This window comes from Buteo buteo, chromosome 7, assembly GCF_964188355.1.
Source record: "Buteo buteo chromosome 7, bButBut1.hap1.1, whole genome shotgun sequence".
Taxonomy (NCBI): domain Eukaryota; kingdom Metazoa; phylum Chordata; class Aves; order Accipitriformes; family Accipitridae; genus Buteo; species Buteo buteo.
Window position 1 is genome coordinate 42,090,800 of NC_134177.1, and position 21,402 is coordinate 42,112,201.

The 21,402-nt window shown below is 64.8% G+C and overlaps 2 protein-coding genes across 16 annotated transcripts in view; one reads left to right on the forward strand and one right to left on the reverse strand.

The window, feature by feature from the left end:
* Positions 1-1,390: 1,390 nt before the first annotated feature.
* PIPOX (pipecolic acid and sarcosine oxidase) lies at positions 1,391-5,553 on the forward strand. Its single transcript, XM_075032772.1, has 8 exons — positions 1,391-1,536; positions 2,273-2,421; positions 2,892-3,093; positions 3,173-3,355; positions 3,418-3,570; positions 3,637-3,795; positions 3,945-4,020; positions 4,122-5,553. Exons 1-8 carry the CDS (start codon positions 1,411-1,413, stop codon positions 4,250-4,252), a joined length of 1,179 nt encoding a protein of 392 aa, XP_074888873.1. The 5' UTR covers positions 1,391-1,410; the 3' UTR covers positions 4,253-5,553.
* A 22-nt stretch (positions 5,554-5,575) lies between these two features.
* The window catches only part of MYO18A (myosin XVIIIA), a 39,571-nt gene continuing 23,744 nt past the window's right edge, over positions 5,576-21,402 (reverse strand). For 8 of the 15 annotated variants that reach the window (XM_075032752.1, XM_075032747.1, XM_075032748.1 and 5 more), the window contains 24 exons: positions 20,767-20,876; positions 20,607-20,672; positions 20,198-20,326; positions 19,580-19,723; positions 18,422-18,511; positions 18,216-18,335; positions 18,028-18,139; positions 17,776-17,903; positions 17,456-17,610; positions 16,128-16,251; positions 15,849-16,049; positions 15,442-15,552; positions 15,019-15,123; positions 14,760-14,906; positions 14,556-14,669; positions 14,261-14,377; positions 14,075-14,158; positions 13,691-13,828; positions 12,827-13,012; positions 12,604-12,743; positions 11,416-11,460; positions 9,721-9,843; positions 7,555-8,739; positions 6,138-6,277 (listed from right to left, as the gene is read on the reverse strand). In XM_075032752.1, coding sequence (XP_074888853.1) covers positions 7,563-8,739; positions 9,721-9,843; positions 11,416-11,460; positions 12,604-12,743; positions 12,827-13,012; positions 13,691-13,828; positions 14,075-14,158; positions 14,261-14,377; positions 14,556-14,669; positions 14,760-14,906; positions 15,019-15,123; positions 15,442-15,552; positions 15,849-16,049; positions 16,128-16,251; positions 17,456-17,610; positions 17,776-17,903; positions 18,028-18,139; positions 18,216-18,335; positions 18,422-18,511; positions 19,580-19,723; positions 20,198-20,326; positions 20,607-20,672; positions 20,767-20,876 — 3,866 coding nt within the window. In that variant the 3' untranslated portion in view covers positions 6,138-6,277; positions 7,555-7,562. Of the gene's footprint in view, positions 6,278-7,554; positions 8,740-9,720; positions 9,844-10,357; positions 10,925-11,415; positions 11,461-12,603; positions 12,744-12,826; positions 13,013-13,690; positions 13,829-14,074; positions 14,159-14,260; positions 14,378-14,555; positions 14,670-14,759; positions 14,907-15,018; positions 15,124-15,441; positions 15,553-15,848; positions 16,050-16,127; positions 16,252-17,455; positions 17,611-17,775; positions 17,904-18,027; positions 18,140-18,215; positions 18,336-18,421; positions 18,512-19,579; positions 19,724-20,197; positions 20,327-20,606; positions 20,673-20,766; positions 20,877-21,402 lie in introns of those variants that run through there. The other 7 variants (XM_075032753.1, XM_075032761.1, XM_075032757.1 and 4 more) reach the window with 4 other exon arrangements.

Here is a 21,402-nt window from a genome sequence, read left to right on the forward strand (position 1 = left end):
GTAACATCAAAGGCGAGGGAGGATGTGCTGATTTAATGGGGCACCGTGAGATGCAGAGCCCCGGGCATCGCGGTGATGCTGAGACCAGCACGCACTCGTTGCATAAGTGGTCCTAGGCACCGACGTAGATGGGGGCCCCGGGGGGAGCCCAGCCTTCGCCTGTGTTCCTTCACTGCCTCTTCTCACCTCCCCGTTGCTGTTTGCTGCCGGTTCTGCCTTTGCACGATCCTGGGGGGTCCCCATGACCCATCTGGGCACCATGGTTGGGGGGGGGCTGGAAATCCCCCCCCGGGCCTGGCGTGGGCCTTTGGCACTCCTCAATGCTTCATTCATTACCGAAGGCGAGCGGCGAAATAAATAATGATATTTAACATTTCATAATAACGACAATTAGCCAGTAAATAATGCCTTTTACTCCATGAAAGCCAGAGTAAATTATTTCCCCTAATTAGCTGTCAGGCAGCACTGGGCAGTGGCGGCAGTGGGCAAAACCGGCAGCCCCTGCCCACATTATCCCCCCCACCGATGCATCGTTGAGTGTCCCCAAACCCCAAATCCCACTCCCCAAATCTGCAGGCTTGCAAAATCCACCACCGCCAGTGGGACATGGGGGTCCGTGCCGTATCCCGGCTGCTCTGGCGAGCCCTAAATCACGCCTATCTCCCCTTAAAAAAAATATCAACAACAACAAAAGGTGGCAAGAAAATAGTTTATGGCCATAATAAATTGTGCCCGAGGAAAAAAACCTGTTTGCCTTGAAGCAAGCAAGGGGGGGGTTCCCATCGACACACAAATGGGAGCATTGCCGAGCCCCACATCCCGCTGGAGCCGGCAGCCACCGGCAGGAAGGGAAAGGGGGATTTATTGGAAATAATTTTCCAGCACGTTTATCCCACCCACTCGCTCTGATCTCACCGGAGGTGCCGTGGGGCTGGGGGGGGCCGCGCTGCAGTGGTGGGGGGTGAAGGTGATGGGGAGACGCGGTGTTCTGTGGTCCCCAGGGCTGCGGGGTGGGGGAGCTGGTCCTGGTGGTCCCTGTGCCGTGCTGGGGTTGGGGTGAGCAGAGGGTACCGGGTGCCAAAAAGGGATAAAAACACCCATCCACAGCGGTGCAGGGGCGGCTGAGAAAGGAGGAAGGCCGAATTTTCTCGGCGCTGCCGGCTGGACCATCGCTGCCGGACGAGCTGCCTTCCCCGGCAGGACTGGGCGCTGGCACTGGTGGGGGTATGGAGATGCTGCCGCCCAGCCAGCCCCGAGGGGTGGGAAGGATGCGGCCCCCGCCGTCCCCGCAAGGGCTGGAGGGCGGCCAAGATTCTGCCAACCGCTCGTCTCGGCCGGACTCTGCCCCTTCCCTCCCCTTGGCTCGGTTCCCAGCTGCCCACGGGGACGGGGACAAGGACGAGGACAGAGATGGCTGCCCCCAGCCAGCCCCACCAAGCCACCTACGACGCCATCGTCATCGGGGCCGGCATCCAGGGCTCCTTCGCCGCCTACCACCTGGCCCAGCGCCACAGGGACACCCTCCTGCTGGAGCAGGTACCCATGTCCCCAGCCTTGCCGTGTCCCCGTCCCACCATGTCCCAGCCCCAATATGCCACGGCACGGAGCGGAGCCGCTGCTGGCACCCCTGGTCCCTGGTGCCAGCAGTCCCGTGTCCCCAGCACCAGGACCCCCATGTCCCCAGTGCCAGCAGTCCTGCGTCCCCAGCACCAGGATCCCCATGTGCCCAGTGCCAGCACTCCCATGTCCCCAGGACCCCCATGTCCCCAGCACCAGGACCCCCATGTCCCCAGTGCCAGCAGTCCCGCGTCCCCAGCACCAGGACCCCCATGTCCCCAGTGCCAGCACTCCCATGTCCCCAGTGCCAGCACTCCCATGTCCCCAGCACCAGGACCCCCATGTCCCCCGTACCAGCAATCCCATGTCCCCAGCACCAGGACCCCACAACCCCAGTGCCAGCACTCCTATGTCCCCAGCACCAGGACCCCCACATCCCCAGTGCCAGCACTCCTGTGTTCCCAGTACCAGGACCCCCATGTCCCCAGTGCCAGCATTCCCACGTCCCCAGTGCCAGCACTCCCGTGTCCCCAGCACCAGGACCCCCACGTCCCCAGTGCCAGGACCCCATTTTCTGCTGTTTCCCCGTGCTGTGGTTGGCAGGGCAGGCTCTGTCCCCGTGTGCCCGCCGCATCACGGCGCCTGTGCCTGTGGGGCTGGTGGGGTCAGTGGTGGCAGTGGCCGCGGTCACCCCCACGTCCCTTGTGCCCCACAGTTCATCCTGCCCCACTCGCGGGGCAGCTCGCACGGGCAGAGCCGCATCACCCGCAGCGCCTACCCCCGAGTGCCCTATGCCCGCATGATGCCCGACAGCTTCCGCCTCTGGCAGCGGCTGGAGGCCGAGGCCGGCACCAGCCTCTACAGGTGACGGGGATGGGGACACGGCCCCCACCGGGCACCGTTCCCTCCCCGTGGGTCTGGGCTGGGGGCTGCGGCTGCTGCCCTGTTGGAGAACGGCGCTGGGCAGGATGAGGCCATCCCGGCAGGCAGCCGTCAGCTCCGGCTGATTTATGGGGCTCCATAAAGGAAGTGCCATTAAGGAAATGAACATCTAAACGATCCCCCACTGCTGGGGTCAGGGCTGATGGTGCTTGCTGTATTTGGGGGGGGGGGAGTGTGATACTGGCATCCGCACCCTCCCCACGCATCACCCCACGCGCCCTGCCCGTATCACCCAGCATCCCGCCGTGGGGTGCTGCAGCACCAGGGTGCAGCGCATCCCGAGCATCACCAGTGCCACCGTACCTCAGTTTCCCCCAGGGACAAAGCAAGTGGGGGGGGTTTCTGCGCAGGGAGGGGGTGAGGGGACAACTGACGTGGCTGGCCGGGCACAGGCGGACGGGACTGGTGGTGCTGGGGCCGGCGGGCAACCCGGAGCTGGAAGGCTGCCGGCGCAGCCTGCGTGCCGGCGAGGTCCTCGACGCCGCGGCGCTGGCCCAGAGGTTCCCTGGCCTCCGGCTCCACGCCGGCGAGGTGGCCGTGTGGGACGGCACCGGTGGGGTGCTCTTCGCCGACCGGGCGCTGCGGGCGGTGCAGGTGGGTGCTGCCAAGGGGGTGGGTTGGGTGTCCCCTGGCTCCGTCCCCGCAGCCACATCCCGTCACCATCCCAACCCAGGACGTCTTTCGCCGGCACGGGGGCACCCTGCGGGACGGGGAGAAGGTGCTGCGCATCGATCCCGGGGCCGTGCTCACCGTCACCACCACCGCCGGAGCGTACCGAGCCCCCCGGCTCATCATCGCGGCCGGAGCCTGGACCGGTGCCCTCGTGGCACCCCTGGGTCTCCATCTGCCGCTGCAGGTAAGGGTCGGTGGCACCGCGGGACGGCGTGCCCGCGGCCAGGGCTAACGCGGTGACCCCAGCCCCTGCGCATCGACGTCTGCTACTGGAGGGAGAAGGAGCCGAGGAGCCCCGGCACAGGCAGACCTGGTCCTTGCTTCATGGCCATGGGGCTCCCCCGAGCCCCCCACGGCATCTACGGGCTGCCCGCCCTCGAGTACCCGGGGCTGGTCAAGGTGAGCGGGGCACGGTGGCAATGAGGGCACCCCGCAGCCGGCCCCCCCTGACCCGCTGCCCCCCAGGTGTGCTACCACCACGGCAGCCCCGCTGACCCCGAGGAGCGGGACCGGGTCCCCCTGGGTGCCCCCCACCCCGACATCGCCCTCCTGAGCAGCTTCATCAGCAGCTACCTGCCCGGGCTGGCGCCCCGGCCGGCCGTGGTGGAGACCTGCCTCTACACGGTGAGACCCCCCCCGAGGAGAGGGACCCAGACGTTTGGGGTCCCAAGCCTTCCTCCACCCCAGGGTGGACCTTGCCATGCCTTCCCCCCTCGACCTTGGGTCCAGGAGAGGACCCTGGACCCCACACCCTCACACCATGGCTCCCCCAGAACACCCCAGACGAAGACTTCATCCTGGACAAGCACCCCAAGTTCAGCAACGTCATCATCGGGGCCGGTTTCTCGGGTAGGCGAGGGCACCCAGCCCTCCCTCCGCCCCAGCACCCCAGAGCTGGCTGGGACCATGGGGGTGGCTGTACCCCCCCAGCCACCCTCTCCTCCCCGCAGGCCACGGGTTCAAGCTGGCGCCGGTGGTGGGGAAGCTGCTGTGTGAGCTGAGCCTGGGTGAGGAGCCGTCCCACAGCACGGCCCCCTTCGCCATCACCCGCTTCCCCGGCGTGCTCCGGGCTGCGCTGTAGGTGCAGGGCCCCGGCCGTGCCCGCATGGCATCGCGCTGGCCTGCAGCTCTGTCCCTGCATCCCGGTATCCTTACATCCCAGTGTGTCCGCATCCCCGCATCCCCACGTATCTCCATCTCCCTGCATCCTGGTGTCCCGATACGCTGCACCCCAGCACCCCTCCACCCCCACACCCCAGCTGCTCTGCATCCCCACATCCCCATACTCCACACCCCAGCACCCAGCATCCCGGCACCCCTCCATCCCAGTACCCCCCATCTGTGCACCCCAGCACCCCTCCATCCCCACATCCCAGCACCTTGGCATCCCTATACCCCTGCAACCCTGCTACTTGCACCCCAGCATCCCTCCATCCCCACATCCCGCATCCCAGCACCCCTGCATCCCTGTACCCCTGCATCCTGCCAACCCAGCACCCCCCACATCCCAGCATCCTGGTACCCTGCATCCCTGCACCCCCACATCCCAGCATCCTGGTACCCTGCATCCCTGCACCCCCACACCCCAGCATCCTGGTACCCTGCATCCCCACATCCCAGCATCCCCATATCCCTGCATCCCGGCATCCCGCGTGGTGCCAAGCCGTCTGCCGAGCACCCGCTCCCCAGAAACAAATTAAGGAGCTTTGTCAGCCTCATGAAGATGGAGCTGGAACAGTGCAGAGAGACACACTCGCTTAGGAGTCAAGTTAAATGTTTTAATGTTAAATGTGCCATTTTATTATCATTAGATCGCTCCTACTTAATGAAAGCGCATTAGCGCAGCGTGGCTTTATGGCAGCGAGCGCTGAGCTCGGCCCATTTGTTTCCAAGAGATGGTGGGGAAAAGGAACAAATGACCTGGTTTGCCAGGGTCCCAGGGGTGCCGGGGGTCCTGGGGGTGCAGGGGGTCCCTGGGGCTTGGGGGGGATGGGGGGGCAGGGGACAGCACCCGGCACGAGGCCGGCGGGTGCCGGAGCCAAGGCTGAGCCGTGTGCCGCTCAGGCGGCCAGCGATGCACATCATCATCTCCTCCGCGTTAAATAATTAACGCCGGCAGGCAGAGGGCTCCCATCCCCGCTGCTCATCTGCATATTTATGAAGATTGATAAATGATTCAGTGCCGGCACCCACGAGTGCAGTCTCCCCCCTTCCCCTCCCCATCACCCATGGGTGCAGCAGGCTCAGGGAAGGTGCTGAGCTTGGCCCCTCCATGCAGCCCCGCATCCTCGCCGGGGCTGGATCCATCCCGCCAGATCCCACCACCATGCAAACACTCCCTTGAAACGGGGTGACCCCCCCCCAAACGGAATGACGACCCCCCCTGGCACGCAGAGCAGGCAACAGCCGGTATCACCAGCCAGAAATGACGTTTATTTTCATACTGAAAGTAAAGTGGGGGGGGGGGAGAAACGCACAGCTGGGCTAGTGCAAAACCACCAGGTGGGATGGGGGGGGTAAGGGGGGGTGACGACAACCCAAGGGGGCATGTGGGACCCCGTCCCCATGTCCCCTTCCCGGCTGCGGGGCGGCTGCTCCCCAGGGCCCGGCCAGCGAGAAGACGTCTTTGGCTCAACTAAAAGGGGCTTAAGAGGACCGGAGTGGGGGTGCCTGGGTTGGGGAGAAGTTTAAGTTATAAAATAAGGAGCCAGCAGGCACTGAGGAATAAACCCAGGGTGCTGGAGCAGCCGGCTCTGCCGCCGAGGACAGATGGGAGGTGGGAGGGTGGGGGTGGCCGGGGGGGGCTGCAGCCAGCGAGCCGGCCGGGCTGCTCCCCCCATGGCCGGGGCTGGGGGGGCAGCAGCTGCATGTGTCCCCCCCGCCCCATGTAGAAGAAATACCGGCTGCCCGGGTTGGCCCCGTGGAGCTGAGTGTTTTTGGGGCGATGGGTAAATGGTGGGGGGGGTGCTAGGCGGGGGTCTCGGCGGTCCGGCTCTCTGCCTCACTGGCGCTGGGGGAGCTGCGGGAGGAGCGGCGTGTGCTTTCCCCGGCATCCTGCTCCTCATCCCATCTGTCGTAGGTGAAAAGGTGCCGGGAGCTCGGGGGGCTGTGGGGGAGAAAGCGGGGTTAGTGGGGGGCAGAGGCGGGGGGGTCCGTGCCCCCAGTGTACTGCAGTGCCGCCGCAGAGCTCGGCTGCCGGGCACGCCTCCCCACCGGCTACACCGGGAGCTGTGGTGAGCCGGCACGCTGGCAGCCAGCTGGATGGAGCCTCGATCACCACCTTTTTTATTATTTTCAAGATATTTGGGGCATTCTCCACTGTGACTGACTCCTGAGCCGAGCCCCTGCTCTGCGGTGGGGCCAAGCCGAGCCCACCCGGTGGCTGCCACCCTCCACGGGCACCCAGCGCCACGCGCTCAGAAAAAGGCACGTGGCCGTGGATGCAAACGCCGATGCTCGCGGACATCGCCGCTTGAGGGTCCCAGTTGCACCAGAGCCCATGGCTGGGTGCTGGGGGTGTTTCTTCCCCCCCCGCTGCCACCCTGCGATGCCTTCCCCGGCCCTGGGACAAGCAGCGGGCAGCCCGACTGTGACCACATTTCCAAAAGGTTTTTTTCCCTTCCTCCAGCCCTGCTCCTGTTCGAGCCATCAGAAAGGATTGAACCCGCTCCGAAATTGCTGCCGGCAAGCCCCGGCGCACCCTCTCCTCTGCCGTCAAACAGGGTCCACAGCCCCAAAGCCCGGCAGGGTGAGGCCGTTTGCACCCCGATTCCCCATCACAGGCACCCTGCACGGCGCAGGGCAGCAGGATGCGGCCGCCCTGAGAAACACCTCCGAACCCCAACCAACCCCCCGGCTCCCCCGCCGTGGGTGCTGCCTTCCCCCCGCCATGCTCACACACTGCAGTGGGTGCGTGTTAGTACCCGTCCCGCTCCTCCCCACCGCCTTTGGGACCCGTTGCCATCCCCGGGGCGGCGAATCCCCTGGGGTGAGCGGGGATGCTGTGCCGCCCGGCGAGCCCTTAAATTTCCTGAAGGAATAAATTCAGCTGCGTCCTGGGCCGGTGGCCGGGGAGCCGGGAAGGAATTAGCGCTTCCCGGCGTCCCGCGTGCTACAGCGGCTAATCCCAAACATGCTGCGTCCTGGCAGCACGGGCAGCTGCCGGTCCCGCTGCGGCCACGCCGGGGATGCTCCCCGTGGCCGGAGGTGCATCGGGGATGCCCTGCAGCACCCCAAAAGCAGGGCTGTTGCGGGCGCAGCGGGATACCCCATCCTGGGGTGCCCGGCAGAGATGGGTTCCGTGCCCGGAGCCGGGCGAGGGTTAGGGCGAGTGGTTAGTGGCACACGGGGAGGTTCATGCTGCACGGCACACACCACTCCCACCTCCTGCCTCAGTCGCTCTCGGGACGGTACAAATACTTCATCACCAGGCTGTCGACCTGCTTCTTCCGCTGCTTCTCCTCCTTCTTGCCCCGGCTGGGACGTGCTGGCTCCTCGCCCCCCGCCGCCTGCGGGCCCTTCTTGACGCTGGAGGTGCTCCGGTAGGAGCTGGTAGAGCCGGAGGAGGAATCGGAGGAGGAATCGGAGGAGGAATCCGAGTCGGATGATGACTGCTGCTTCTTCTTCTTCTTCTTGGATTTCTTCTTGGCCTTCTTGGCATGCTTCTTGGCACTCTTCTTCTTCCGCTCCTCTTCCTCGGAGGAGGCTGAGCTGCTGCGGCGCCGGCCGGCACGCCGGGAGAAGTCGAGGGCAGACGCGGAGCGACGGAGGCTGCCGGGGGGGCGGTCGGCGGCACCCAGGGGGGCTGCGCTCCGCACGCTCCGCACGCTCCGCACGCTCCGGCCGTCGTCCCCCGAATCGGCCTCGGGGCTGGAGCAGCCCCTGGCCCGTGACGGGCGGTAGCTCAGTACCTCCTGGATGGCGGCTTCCAGATCGGAGTCAAGGTAGGAGCGGTGCCCCACGGGGCGGGCGTCCCCGGGACCCCCCTCCTCGGAGGCAGCGCTGCGGGGCCGGGGAGGCACGGAGAAGCTGCGCCCCAGGGGGGGCTGCCCGCGGGACCCCTCGTCCGCCTCTTCCAGGCGGCTGCGGGCCAGGGAGAGCCGCGACTCGGGGCGACCCTCGGGCCCCCCGCGCCGGCTCCGCAAGCTCCCGGGGCTGGAGAGGGCGAAGCTCAGCACCGAGCAGCCCTCGTCCCCCTGATCCCCGTCCTCCAGCCCGCGCCAAGTGGCGGAGGAAGCCCGGCTCACCGGGGCGGAGGCGACGGAGGCTTTCTCGCCGTCGGCGGCCGAGAGGGACCAACGCTTGCCCAGCCCTTGCCGAGCCCGGCCGCTGGCGTCGGCGAAGGCTCGGGCGATGACGGCCGCCCGGTCCTCGGGCTCGCCGCCGCGGGCGGCTCTGTGGGCAGCACGCTCGGGGGAAGCCGGTCGCTCGCTGAGCGCGCTGAAGAGCGTCTGCTCGTCCCCGTGACCACCTATGGAGTCCTTGAGACCCGGCCGCTTCCTATAGCTGAGGCAGCTCAACACCGACACCGGCCGCTCCTCGGCCTCGGGACCATCCGGCGGGGCTGACCTGTGCCGGCGGCACCGCGGCCCCACGCACGCACCGGGGAGACAAGAGAGAGACGGAGATGAGCGGGCGAGGGAAGGCGGGGGGGAGAGCGTCGGCGAGGCAGCCTCGGTAATTTGCGTCAGCGGGAAATAGCATCGCGGAAAAATGTCATGTAAATGGGGGAATTGTTCTAGCCCGGCACTTTGATTCCCCTCTAAAGTGTTGCGTTCAATGTATTTCATTGTCGGCTACCTGGAGCCGCTGCGTTTGATTCCCGACTTCAGAAAAGGTGGAATTATCTCCAATAACAAAATGTTTTACATCTGCACTGCTGAATAAATTAAACCAATTAAGAAAAAACCGTCTCAGATCTTTCCCCCCTGCTCGGCAGAGGAGGGGGAGCCTCCTGGGACTCCCAGAGCCCTGCTAGGAAATTGGGTTTGGATAAGAGCAATCTGCTCTCAGCAGCCGAGCGCTTTCTCCGGGGAACAGGAGTGGGGCTGTGCGCCCCAGCCCCACGCTGGCCCTGCACCGTGGGGGCACCCAGGCACGTCCCCCACCTCTGCCGGGGGCTGTGTGGGCAGCCCGTGTTTTCTGAGAGGTGCGGGAAGGGATGTGGTGGGGCTACAAAGGATGGAGGGAGGATCCAACCCTGGAGCGGTGGAGAACGCACAAGGCTAGAGCCCACCACCATGAACCTTGGGGAGGCAGACGGGGTGGGGGCTGCGGATGCCCATCCACCTCCAGGGTGGCTCCCAGTACCGCATTGGGTGGGATGCTGGGGAGGGGGACCAGGGAGGTCCCCTTGGTCAGGGGGACGTGTGTCCCCAATGGAGACCGAGCCGCTCGCTGGCGTTAACCCTTCCCTGGCCGGCCACGCAAGCACCGGGTGGGAGCACGGCACCCAGAGTGTCACATCCCACCGGTGCCCACCCCGGCCGGCCGCCGGCACAGCTCACCCTGTCCTCTGCCAGCCAGCCCCGCGCCCAGCCCTGCACCCACCTGCTGCCCTTCAGGCTGCCGTCGTCTGAGAGTGCTTTGGAAGAGCCTTTGTTCTTGGAGAGCCAGGACTTCACCCCATCCACGCGCTCCTCCAGCTCCGAGTCCACGTCCGAGTCGCCGTCGCTGCCGGAGGAGCGGGTCGGAGTGGGAGAAAGCAAGAGGTGAGCAGGGGCCGGTGAGATTTTGGGTGCTGGGGAGGCAAAACTGCACTGGCGGGCACCGAACTCCCCCAGCACCCACTGCCTGCGTACCCTGGCATGGGTGAAACCCCATCCCGTGGTTCTGCTCCATCTCCCAGGCCACAACCTGCATGCATACAGCTTAACCTGCATACTAGGGGCTCCCCAAAGCACAGTCGTGCCGCGTGCCCCCCGAACCCCCAAACAACCCCCCTGCCCAGCCAAGGGGGTCCTGCACCCGCTGCCCAACATCCCCCTCTGCCACTGCATGGCTCCGGGGCTGGAAAGATAAGACGGCGAGGCCGGCGTCAGGGCAGTGAGGGGCACGACTGTAGGAACACAGGAGATTTCCAGCTCCAAAGCTGGGAAGGAAATAAGTGGGTTCATTTTATAGGCCACCGTCGAGCGCAAAATTACAGCGAGGAAGAGAGATGTTGATGGCCCTGGGTAAACAGGAGTTTAGCAGGCAGAACAGAAACGACTCCGGCAAGGCGGGTGCAGGAGCGTGGCAGGCAGATTTACAGCCCTGCCGTGCCGGAGAGCCCCTGATTTACATCCCGGCATAAAAAAAGCCCTATCTGGCTTAAACCATCTAATTTATAATGGCCGTTCGTAACCATATTGATTGCCTTTAGAAAGAAGGTGCCGTATGCATTGCAAAATCCATTCCTCCACGTTAAAAGCATCCCTGCATAAATCTCCCTTAATACCTAACTGCTTACTGCTTTCATTAGGGTTATGGCAGTACCGGCGGGATCTATAAGGAAATCGAAGCGGCACGGCCCCCTCTCTCCCCGCTCTGCCGCTGGCCAGTGAGAGGCGAGGGCTCCCACCAAGCCGCTGCCGGGGAAGGGATATATCATATGATCTTAAACGGCCGTTTTATCCGCCTGGCTTTGGGCTTATTCCCTGCCTGGGGACACAGCAGACGACACAGGGGACGGGCTGGGATAGACCCTGTATATGAATCCTCCTCGTTAAATTCAAAGCAACGAGCCGCACTCCATCACGCGCGTCTCCCTCCCCTGCAATACATCCAGGCAATGCTCGGCTTGAAAACAAAAACAAAACCAACAAAAAAACACAGAACGACAACAAAAAAACCCCCAACGAGCCCCGTAAACAAACTCTGGGGGCAGCTAAGGTTTTATAACCAGCAGAATTAAACTCCACGTCAAACACAATTTATGTCTGGGCGAGCGTGCCGTTAGTTAAGCGGGACCCAGGTCGCGGGGGAGCGACCGTGGCGGGGGATATTAATTGTGCGTGGCAGCGGGGCTCCATCACCGCTCCACGTCGATACGCTCGTCATTAGCCATGGCAGAGCATCACCCCCCGCCCCGGCCCGGGGGCTCAGCCCCTGTCCCCCTACATGGGATGCAGTTATGTGCCGTGCCGTGCCGTGCCATGGGTGCTGTTAGGGCATGCAGAGGTGGGCCAGTGGCATGCGGGACCCCGGCCCGCGGGGGTGAGGTGTGGGTTAGGGGAGGGGAGGAAGGAAAGAGAAGCTCCTCACAGTTTACTCTTTCTTTTCTGATACTTTGCCACCATGTCCTGCAAACTGGGAGGGGTTGGGGAGGGGGTCGGAGGGGGGAGAAACAGAACAGAAAGGAAATCAAATGAAAGGGAAAAAAAAAACCAAAGACCAAGTGGGTGGAGAACAAATGGGGGGCAAATTAAATGGTGGGGAAGGGCCAAGGGAGGGAAGTGTGGCTGCCCTGCACCCCTGGCATGGGGCTGCACCCGGCTGGGTCCCAGCATCCTGGGCTGGATCCCAGCATCCCGGGCTGGATCCCAGCATCCCGGGTCAGGTGCTGGAGCATGTCCAGAGAAGGGCAACAAATGTGGTGAAGGATCTAGAGTACAAGTCTTCTGAGGAGCGGCTGAGGGAACTGGGATTGTTTAGGCTGGAGAAAAGGAGGCTGAGGGGAGACCTCATCGCTCTCTACAGCGACCTGAAAGAAGGTTGTAGCGACGTGGGGGTCAGTCTCTTTTCCCAAGTAACAAGCCATAGGACAAGAGGAAACGGCCTCAAGTTGGGCTGGGGAGGTTTAGACTGAATATTGGGAAAAATTTCTTCACCGAAAGGGTTATCGTGCATTGGAACAGACTGCCCAGGGAAGTGGTGGAGTCACCGTCCCTGGAGGTATTTCAAAGACGTGTGGATGTGGCACTTAGGGACACGGTTTAGTGGTGGACTTGGCAGCGTTAGGTTAATGGTTGGGCTTGATGATCTTAAAGGTCTTTTCCAACCTAAACGATTCTATGATTCTATCCCGGGCTGGGCTGGATCCCAGTGTTCCACGCTGGACTGGATCCCAGCCACCCAGACCTCCTGCCAGGCTGTGCTGCCCTGGCTCCTGGGGCTCCCCAAACTGTTTCCAGCCAGCCAGCACGGGCCTGGCTGCGTTTCAGGCACCTCCGCAAGTGGGTGAAGCTGCACGGGGGCTGCAGGTGGAGGGAGGGATGGATGCACAGATGCACGGACTGATGCACGTGTGCACGATGCACGGATGGACAGATGCACGTGTGCACGATGCACGGATGGACAGATGCGCGTGTGCACGATGCACGGATGAACAGGCGGCATCCTGCCAGGGCCAGGCAGAGCCGAGGGGTCCCCGCGGCATTTCAGAAGTGGCGAGGAGAAGCGGTGAGCCCTGGTGACGTGCCTCGCGGGGAAGCCAGACCCAGGCGCTCTCACCTGTTGATGAGGTCCTCGTTGCTGTCGCTTTCCATCTCATCCTCGATGGCCGCCTGCAGGTCCCCGATGCGCTTGAAGGCCAGCTTCAGGTCTGACTGCAGGCTCTGGTTGGCGGCTTCCAGGCTCTCCAGGTCCATCTCCTGCCCGGAGGGAGCGGGGTGAGCCAGGTCCCGCGGGGAAAACCCCCCCATCCTCCTACCCGGTCCCATCGTGGGTGCCTCACCAGCTCGTGCTTCTTGCGGCTGGCCTCCGCCTCCTTCTTGGCCAGCTCGCCCATCTCCTCCTTGACGTCGCGGAGCTGTCGCTGCAGCCGCTTGTTCTGCTCCTTCTCCCGGTTCTCGGCGGCCGCGCGCTGATCCCGCTCCTCTGTCAGCTTCTCCATGTTCTCCTTCAGCCGTGTGGCCAGGCTCTGCGGAACGACGGGCGCGGGGTCACCCCAGATCCCCCCACGGACCCCTCACCCTGCAGCAACAGCACCAAGGGCTCACGTGAAGACGGATCCCATCCCCATGAATTTACACAAGGAGATGGAGGATAAACTCCCCCCAGGGCCAAGGAAGGGGCAGAACAACCGTGGGGGCTTTGTCGAATTGGAAAAATAGATTTAACTGTGTGTGAAGTAATTACAGCGTGTAACGTAGGGAAAAAATAGCTCCCATTCTCCCCCAGCCGCTGAGCCAGCCGCTGCATATTTATGGCCCCGGCAGAGAGAGTGAGGAAGGGAAATAACAGCTAGGAAAATATTAAGAGGAGAGCTAAGCTGCTCCGCTCCCCCGGCAGAGCTGCAAAGGCAGAATATAAAGCAGGCTGCGTTTAGCGGGGCCGGGAGAGTCTATAATTTCCGTAAGTCAATGCAGGGAAAGAGCAGCACTTTGCCGGGCTGGGTGGTGGATTACTGTTATCGGTGCTTGCAGGGAGCTTTCCCTGTGGGGATGGGGACGGGCTGCCGGCAGGGGAGGGCTGCAGCGTGGGGGGTCCTAGGGAGGGGATATCGAGGATTCGCTCAGCGGAGCTCCTGGGCAGCTTCACATCATGGTCCCATTGCATCCCAGTCCCAGCCGGAGCAGAGGGAAAGCCCAGCACCTACCTCCAGGCGCTTGACTTGTGTCCGTTCGAACTCCAGCCTGGTCTCCAGCTCACGGATCTTGGCCTCTTGCCGGCTCACCAGCGACTTGTCCACCATGGATTGCTCCAGGAACTCCAGCTGGCTCTGCAGGCCTTGCAGCTGAGGAGGGGGGGACACAGCCTCAGCCTCAACCACAACCTCCCTGGACCCCCGCCACACCGCCCTGGAGCAGAGCTGCCGGCCATGCTGTGCCCATCCCAATGGAGAGCTCCCCATGGGACGGCTCTGCAAGCCCCAGGGTAGAAGGGGCCACCCCACAGCGTGGGCAGTGGGTGTCTGGGTGCCCCCCAGTCCCCCTGGCTTCACTCGGGGCGCACGCCTGCGCCCAATGTCGGTGCTCCCCACCTTCTCCTGCAGCTCCTGCTTCTCCTTGCTGACCTCCTCCAGCTGCGCCTGGAGGTCATTCATCTGCGCCAGGTCCCGGGACGCCTGCGGGACACACCGGGGCCGTCAGCGGGGACCCCACTGCGCCGGGTCCGAGAGGGGTGTTACGGGGGGCCGGGGGAGCCATGGCTGCTGCTCCCCCCTCACCTGGGCCACAGCCGCCTTGTGCTTCTTCATCAGCTCGTTCATGTCCTCCTGGTCCTCCTCCAGCCGACTCTGCACCTCGTTCTTTTCCCGCTGCAGCCGGCTCAGCTGCTCCTCCAGCTGCGGGGAGCCACCTGCGTCTCCCACTGCACCCCGGGAGCGGGGCACCCACCCCCCAAAACCACACCGAGCGGCATGGGACCACCCTGCCGGCATGCGATGTGCCAGTGGTGGTCTCGCCCCGGGTGCAGGTGGGCCACGGCCCCATCACGGTGCATCGCACCCCAAAACCACTTACCGCTGCCTTAGCCTTGGCGAGGTCGTCGATCTGCAGGTGGAGGTCTTCGATCTCCACCTCCATGGACTTGCGGGCCTTGACGGCGGCTGCGCAGGTGAACTCCGACTCCTCCAGCTGCGGGGACACGGCTCAGTGCCCGGCCGGAGGATGGGCATACCCCGTGTCTGTCAAGGGCTGCGTTTTTGGGGGGGTCTGGATGCACACCTGGTTCTTGAGCTGGGCGATCTCCCTCTTGCTGGGCGCGTTGTTCTTCAGGTGGTCCAGCATGATCTGCGCATCGGCCAGTAGCGCCTTCGTCCTCTTCAGGTCCCGGCGCAGGCGCTTCTCCGTCTCGAAGTCCCGCTGGTTGGCCTGCGGCAGGGGGGGACCGTGTCAGGGCACCGCGCCGGCGGGGTGCCCACCCCTCCATGGCCACCTCAGGGTCTCCAAAGTGAGGCACGTGCCCGGCTGTCCCCCGCCCTACCTGCTCACTGATGGCGGATAATTTGCTTTCCAGCTCCCGTTTCTCTCTCAGCACCTTCTGCTTGTCCTCGTACTCCTCCTCCAGCTGCACCTCCATCTGCTTCAGCTGGGGGACAGCAAGGGCAACCCGGTCAGGGTTGCAGGAAGGGGCTGGGACCTCCCTCTCGTGTGTCCCCACATACCGGGGATGCCAGGTGACCCCACCAGCCCGGTGTTTGCGCAACCAGAGGCACGAAGCCCGGCGTCCGCTGGCCAGGGCAGCGGAGGGACCGGTCGGACCTGCCAGGCCAGCGAAGCTCGCCTGTGGCCGCGTGGGAGCCGGGTGCTGCGTGACAGTGCCCGGCTGGCAGCTCCCGGCACCCGGCTGGGGCATCGGGACGCATCCCGGCCCCGCTTGGACAGAGGGGCCACAGCTGAGCCCTACCTTCTTCTGGCACGACTGCCGAATCTCCTCCACCTCCTCGTCGCGGCTCTCCACCTCCTTGGCGTGGGTCTGCCGCAGCCTCTCCATCTCCATCTCTAGCCGCAGCTTGGCCTGCAAATGGGGGGGATGCGGTCAGAGCAAAGGGGACGTGGGGACCCCCCCCACGCCGCTCCCTGGGTGCCACTCACCCTGAAAACCCCCCGGTCCGAGGCCGGCCGGGCTGCCCGCCCCACAGTGACCTGCCGGGCCATGGCACAGAGGGCCAGGAGCCGCGTCGGCAGCCGCGATGCCTGGCCCGACGCCGGGCTGAGGGCGACCGCCTCCTCTTCCCAGGCAAGCCCAGCCCAGGTAATAACAGCTCTGCATGAAACCACCCCACCCAGAAACCTCACCCCTCCCCGCTGTACCTGCTCCAGCATCTGGATGGTCCCAGCTTGCTCGTCCAGTTCCTCCTCCTGGTCTTTGACCTTCGCCTCCAGGTCCCTCAGCTGCTTCTTCACCTTGGCCAGGGAGGCCTCATCCTTTGACTCCTGGGAGGAGATGTCCTGCAGCTCGGCTTCCAGCGCCTCCGCCTTCTGCGTCAGCCCCGTGATGTCCGAGTCCTTGTCCTGCCGAGAGAAGGGGTCACCGTGAGCCCGGGGCACCCGCCGGTTGGGGGACTGAGGGGAGGACCGGGGACCGCTCACCTCCAGCAGCTGCTTGAGGCCGAAGACCTCGGCCACCAGCACGTCCTTCTCGCGGCTCAGCTTCTCCCGCTGCAGCCTCTCCCGCTGCGCCTCCTCGTGCGCCTGCGAGAGCTCGCTGTCGAACCTGTGCGGGGAGAGCGGAGCGGGCGCTCAGCACCCCGCCACGGGCACCGGGGTCGGGTCCCCAGCCCCGCGCCACTGGCACGGTGCCGAGCATCCCCGTCCCACGGCAGCAGGCACCGGCAAGGGCGGCGTGCCGCCGAGTGCTCCTTCGAAACATGCTGCTGCTAAGCCTTTAATTGCCATCACGGCGGTGTGGAGCCACTTGGAGAAACTCCCCCCGACACCCTTGCTCAGCGGCTAATGGAGAGCACAGCACCCATAGCACGGACCCCAGCAGCCCCAGTAGCCACCCTGCGGGGCCGGCACATGCCAGCAGGGACTGTGGCTGCTAACGGTGGGGGCTTGGCTATGCGGAGGCAGCCAGGGACACCGCACCCTTCGAGCAGGACGCAGAGAGGCTGCAGGACGTGGAGGGGCTGCAACGCATGGCGGGGTCCGCAGCAGAGACGGGCTCTTGCGGCAGCTCGGCTCTCCCAGCCGCAGCCTGGTGCCGCGGTCCCCACGGGAGGTGGCACCGGTCCCATCCCCGGAGGGGACTTGAGCCCCCAGTGGGGGAGTGCTCAGCACAGCCTGGAGCCAGGCAGCACCAGAGCAGCCTCTCTCAATGCCCCTGGGATGGGATCAGTTGGGTTTGCTCCAAAATCGCTGCCTTTGGGGCTTGGAAAACAACCCTGCGCTTGAGTTTGTGACCTCCCTTAAACACCTCGGCAGCTAATCCCCATTTTTCCTCGCACTGGGTAATAAACAGCTGCATTAGCACAGACTCCAATCCGCGGAAATTGAAATTAATTAGATTGGATTCTCTCGCTGTATTTGTGTGTGTGATCATTACCATAATGAGATGAAAGCGTCCCTGCTGCTTAATAACGTTAGCAAACTTTGGGACTGGGAGAGGAGATGGGATGAGAGGGAATGCCGAGCAGAGACGTGGGGCACAAGCAGCCTCCACCATGGGGCACGGCCCCCCACGGGGTGATCACTTGGCTCCGGGTCCCCAAAAAGGGTATCGGGGTCCCCCCCCCCCCAATGAACACACCCAACCCAGGCAGCCCCATCCTGCTGGAGACACCTCAGCCAAGCGGGAGCTGGTGAAGTGCCCAAATCCCTGCTAAAATGGTAACGCCACTTTACAAGAGGCTCGCCGGGCGGCGAGGCTGCCGTCCGCCCCCGCATCCCCCCTCCCACCGCCAGCGCGCGGTCCCCACCTCCGCTGCTTCTTCTCCAGGTCGTGGTTGCGTCCTTGCTGGCCCTCGAGGTGCAGCTTGGTGTCCTGCAGCTCCGCGGCCAGGCGCTGGCACTTCTTCTTCAGCTGCTGCAACGCCCGCTGGCTCTCCTCGCTGTCTGCCTGCAGGTCCGTCAGCTGCGGGCAGGAGCAGGCAGGGCGGTGAGGGGCTCCGGGAAGCCACCGCGTCCCCGCTGCCCTGACCACGTCCTCGCTCAGCTCCGAGCAGGCAGCGGCTGCCCACCCCCTGCCCGTCCCCACGCTGAGCAGACCGGGGAGTCCCCGGGGCTGAGCCCTACTCACCCTCCGCTCCAGCTGCCTCTTGCCCTGCTGCTCCACCTCCAGCTTATCCTCCAGCTCCTGCTGCAGCCGTTTCTTGGTGAAGTCGATCTCCCGCACCGCCCGCTCGTATTTCAGCCGCCATTCGCCACCTGCGCGGGGAAACGGGGTCCCTGAGGGGCTGCGCGGGGTGGTACGGGGCCACCGTGCAGGTGGTGGGCACGCTGCTGTGACCACGGGGCACCCAGGTGGCGAGCACCGGAGGCAGGACGGTACCTGAATCATCATCGTCGAGCTCCCCGTTGAGCTCAGCCGCCCGGATGAGCCGAGCCTCCATCACCTCCATCTCCATGGACTCCATCTGCTTCTTCAGAGCATCGTACTTGGCCTGGGAGGGAACACGGCTGGGGTGAGCGCCGGGGGGGGCCGGGAGACGCTGCGAGGCCGGGGAGAGGCGCCTTTACCTGCAGGTCCTTCATCTCCTTCTCGGCCCGCAGCCTCTCGGCCGTCTCAGCGTCCAGCAGCTGGGAGGCCGATTCACCGGTGTTTCGCTCGTCCGTCAGCTCCGACGTCAGCTCTGTGATCTGGCGGCAGAGGAGGGGAGCGGGACCATGGGCCGGGGCAGGTCGGCACAGCACCGCAAGCCCTCCCGGTGCCGGCGAGGACCTACCCTGCTCTCCAGGCGGTCGCTGTTGAGCCGGAGCTCGTTACGCTCCTTCTCCACCTTCTCGAGTTTGCTCTTCAGCTGCTGGATCTCTTCCTGCAACAGAGCGGGCGGTGAGGGAGGGAGGCAGGCGTAAGGGGAAGAGGTTGGCAAGCAAGAGCCTGGCAGGTCTCCGCACCCCCCCCAGCACTGGGTGGGCAGGGTGGGGGCTCCCCGAGGCGGGGGCCGCTCTCCCCTGCCAAGGGCTGGGCAGGGACTTTCCCCAACCCGCTCCACCGCCGTGCTGACTCCAACCCCATAAATGGTGTCGAAACGCCAGGCAGCCCCGGCGAAGCTGGAGAGGGGTCACCGCAACCCCCCCCGGGAGAGGGGGTGGGAAGAAACCCACCCATCGGCAGTTCGCCAAAGGGTTTGGGTGCACCCAGCCCAGGTGGGGAGGGAGGGGGCCCGCCGGGATGCCCAAGGGACCACCAGCCAGCACTGGGGAGGCGTGCCCGGCTGCCAGCTTCAAGTACGTCTTTCTCTCCCCTCCTCTGGTCCCAGCGCAGGCTGGGGGGGGCAGGAGGGGGCCCAGGTGCCCCCACCCCAGGTCCCCATCCTCGGCGGGTTGGGGTGAAAGCTGAGCCAGGCAGCGGCTCCACGCCGGGCGGGCTCGGCGGGGGCACGAGTGTCTGGTTGCCAGCACGGCACGGAGCCCCGCATATGCCTCTCGGCACACGGTTTCATTTCCATTCTCCACGCCTTGTAATTGGGCTCATGCAACAGCCGGCTCTCGGGATGCTAATGACATGCTGATTCGCAAATTAGGGAGCAATTCGAGCCTGCCTGGCACTGACGGGGTGCAGGGCAGCCGCGGTCCTGCATCTCAGCCCATCACGGGCTCCTGCATCCCACGCTACCATGGGCTCCTGCATCCCACCCCACTGTGGGCTCCTGCATCCCACCCCACTGGGGGGCCCTGCCTGGGTCCAACGCTGCCATGGTAGGATGATCCTGCATCCCACCCCACCACAGGACCCGGCATCCCACCCCACCGTGGGGGTCCTGCATTCCACCCCACTGCAGGATCCTGCATCCCAGCCCACTGGGGGGCCCTGCCTGGGTCCAACGCTCCCCTGAGCCCACCCTGCTCCATCCAGCATCCCCCGGCACGGAGATACCCACGTCTTTGCCGCGGATCTGGTCCTCGGTGAGCTGCACCTCGATGAGGGGCCGCACGGTGGTGAAGAGCTTCCACCAGGGCCAGCCCTTCACCCCCTTGTTCTTCTTGATGTTCTTCTGCACGCACCGGATGGCCAAATCTTGGATCTGTGCGGGGCACAGTATCAGCACAGGGTATGGTGTTAGCACGGGGTGCTGCCAGCAGGGCAAAGTGGGGCGGGCGCTCAGCACCCCTGCCGGCACCCCGGCCTGCTCCCCTTCGTTAGCATTTGGGCTAATTGCACCCAGCTTATCCGCTGTTTGATTCTCTCCAGCCCCTCCAAACGCTAATCTAGCGGAAGGCAAGGTGCTGCCGAGATGCCTATTTTATGCCCTCTTTAATAATAAAAGTAGGAGCCGACACGCCGCTTCATCCCGCCGCGGCGATGCCCAGCACCTTCCCTGCCGCTTCCCCCCGGCCCCCCGGTTCCCCCCGGCCCCCCACGGCTCCCCACGGCTGGGCGGTCGCAGGGGGAGGCGGGAGGAGGAGGTGCTGGCCCAGGCGCCGGCAGAAAGGCTGCGCTGCCCATTTTAGGCGAAATTGTGCGGCGGAGCGGGGAGGGGAGAGCTGCTGGGACGAACCTTCCTTTTCTTGAACTGCTGCCGTGCCAGGAAGCCCCTGCACGCCGCCTGGAAGAGGGTGATGTTCCTGCTGGTCTGCGCGTCCCGCTGCTCCTCCAGCCTGGCCAGCGATCCGGCCCGGAAAAACACCTGCGGGAAGGGAATGGGGCGAGATGTCGACGAGTGCCGGCATCCCTCCGGCCACGCCGTGCCACCCTCCCGCTGCTCCGGCTGGTGGGGATGCGGCTCTTCCCTCTGCAGCCACTGGTCCTGTCCCGCCGTGGGGGTTTTATTTCCCAGGCACGAGGAATGCCGTAGGTGGGAGCAAACAGTGCCGCCCTTGTGCCGCCGTGCCGCGCCGCGCCGAGCTATGCCGCCCACGCTTGCCCGTGCCGCCACCGCTAACCGCAGGCAGTGTCGGGCATCATACCCGGCTCAAGCCCATGTGGTAGCTGCTCTTTTCCAAGTCCAGCGACTCCAGGAGCTCCTCCACTGCCTGCAGGGAGGGAGAGGGGTCAGGGCTGGCTGGCGGCACCCCAGGGGTGCGGGGGACCCCCGGAGTGCAGGGGACCCCAGACCGCAGCACGCACCCGCTTCTCATCCACCACGATGTAGTTGCGCCCGTGCTTCTTGGTCAGGTGCGGGGCCAGGACGTCAAAGCGCCGTCTGAACTCCGCAAACACCATGTGGTCGGGGTACCCTGCGGGGAGCAAGAGAGAGCGGGGCTGCAGGGGCAGCCAGGACGCCCGGGGGATGGCCGGGGACAGCCCGGTGTGCCCTGACTTGCTGGTGCCCATCTTTTGGGAGAGTTGATGGGGACACCCCGCTTGGCACAAGGTCCCCATGGGGCCAGGCACAGGCAGAGTGCCCTGACCCTCCCCGGGAGGTTTTCTTTGGCTGCGTCCTCCAGCAATTTTGGCAGGGATCTGAGGAGAAAGCGGCCAGATCACACCCCGAGGGGAGCGCAGGGACACACATGTTGCCTGTGCAAGCAAACAGGCCCCGCTCCGGCTCCGCTCTGAGCCGCAGCCAACTTCTGCATCGGGCTCACGGTGCTGAGCCTCCGCATCTTAATTAACGATGGGGTATCGACAGAGACGCTGACCCCGTCGATCCAGGAGGTGTGCGGGCAGCATCGATTTCCGATCGCGGCAGGAAGGGTCCGGCCTCCAGGCAATAAAACCTCGGCTGGGCGGCCAGCCACGCGTATCGATAAATGCTTTGCT

Bases quoted from the DNA above. Each gene is read 5' to 3' on its own strand.
- PIPOX (XM_075032772.1), top strand. From the start codon at position 1,411: ATGGCTGCCCCCAGCCAGCCCCACCAAGCCACCTACGACGCCATCGTC. The intron at 1,537-2,272 runs GTACCCATGTCC...TGTGCCCCACAG, and splicing joins ACACCCTCCTGCTGGAGCAG to TTCATCCTGCCCCACTCGCG. The intron at 3,796-3,944 runs GTGAGACCCCCC...TGGCTCCCCCAG, and splicing joins TGGAGACCTGCCTCTACACG to AACACCCCAGACGAAGACTT.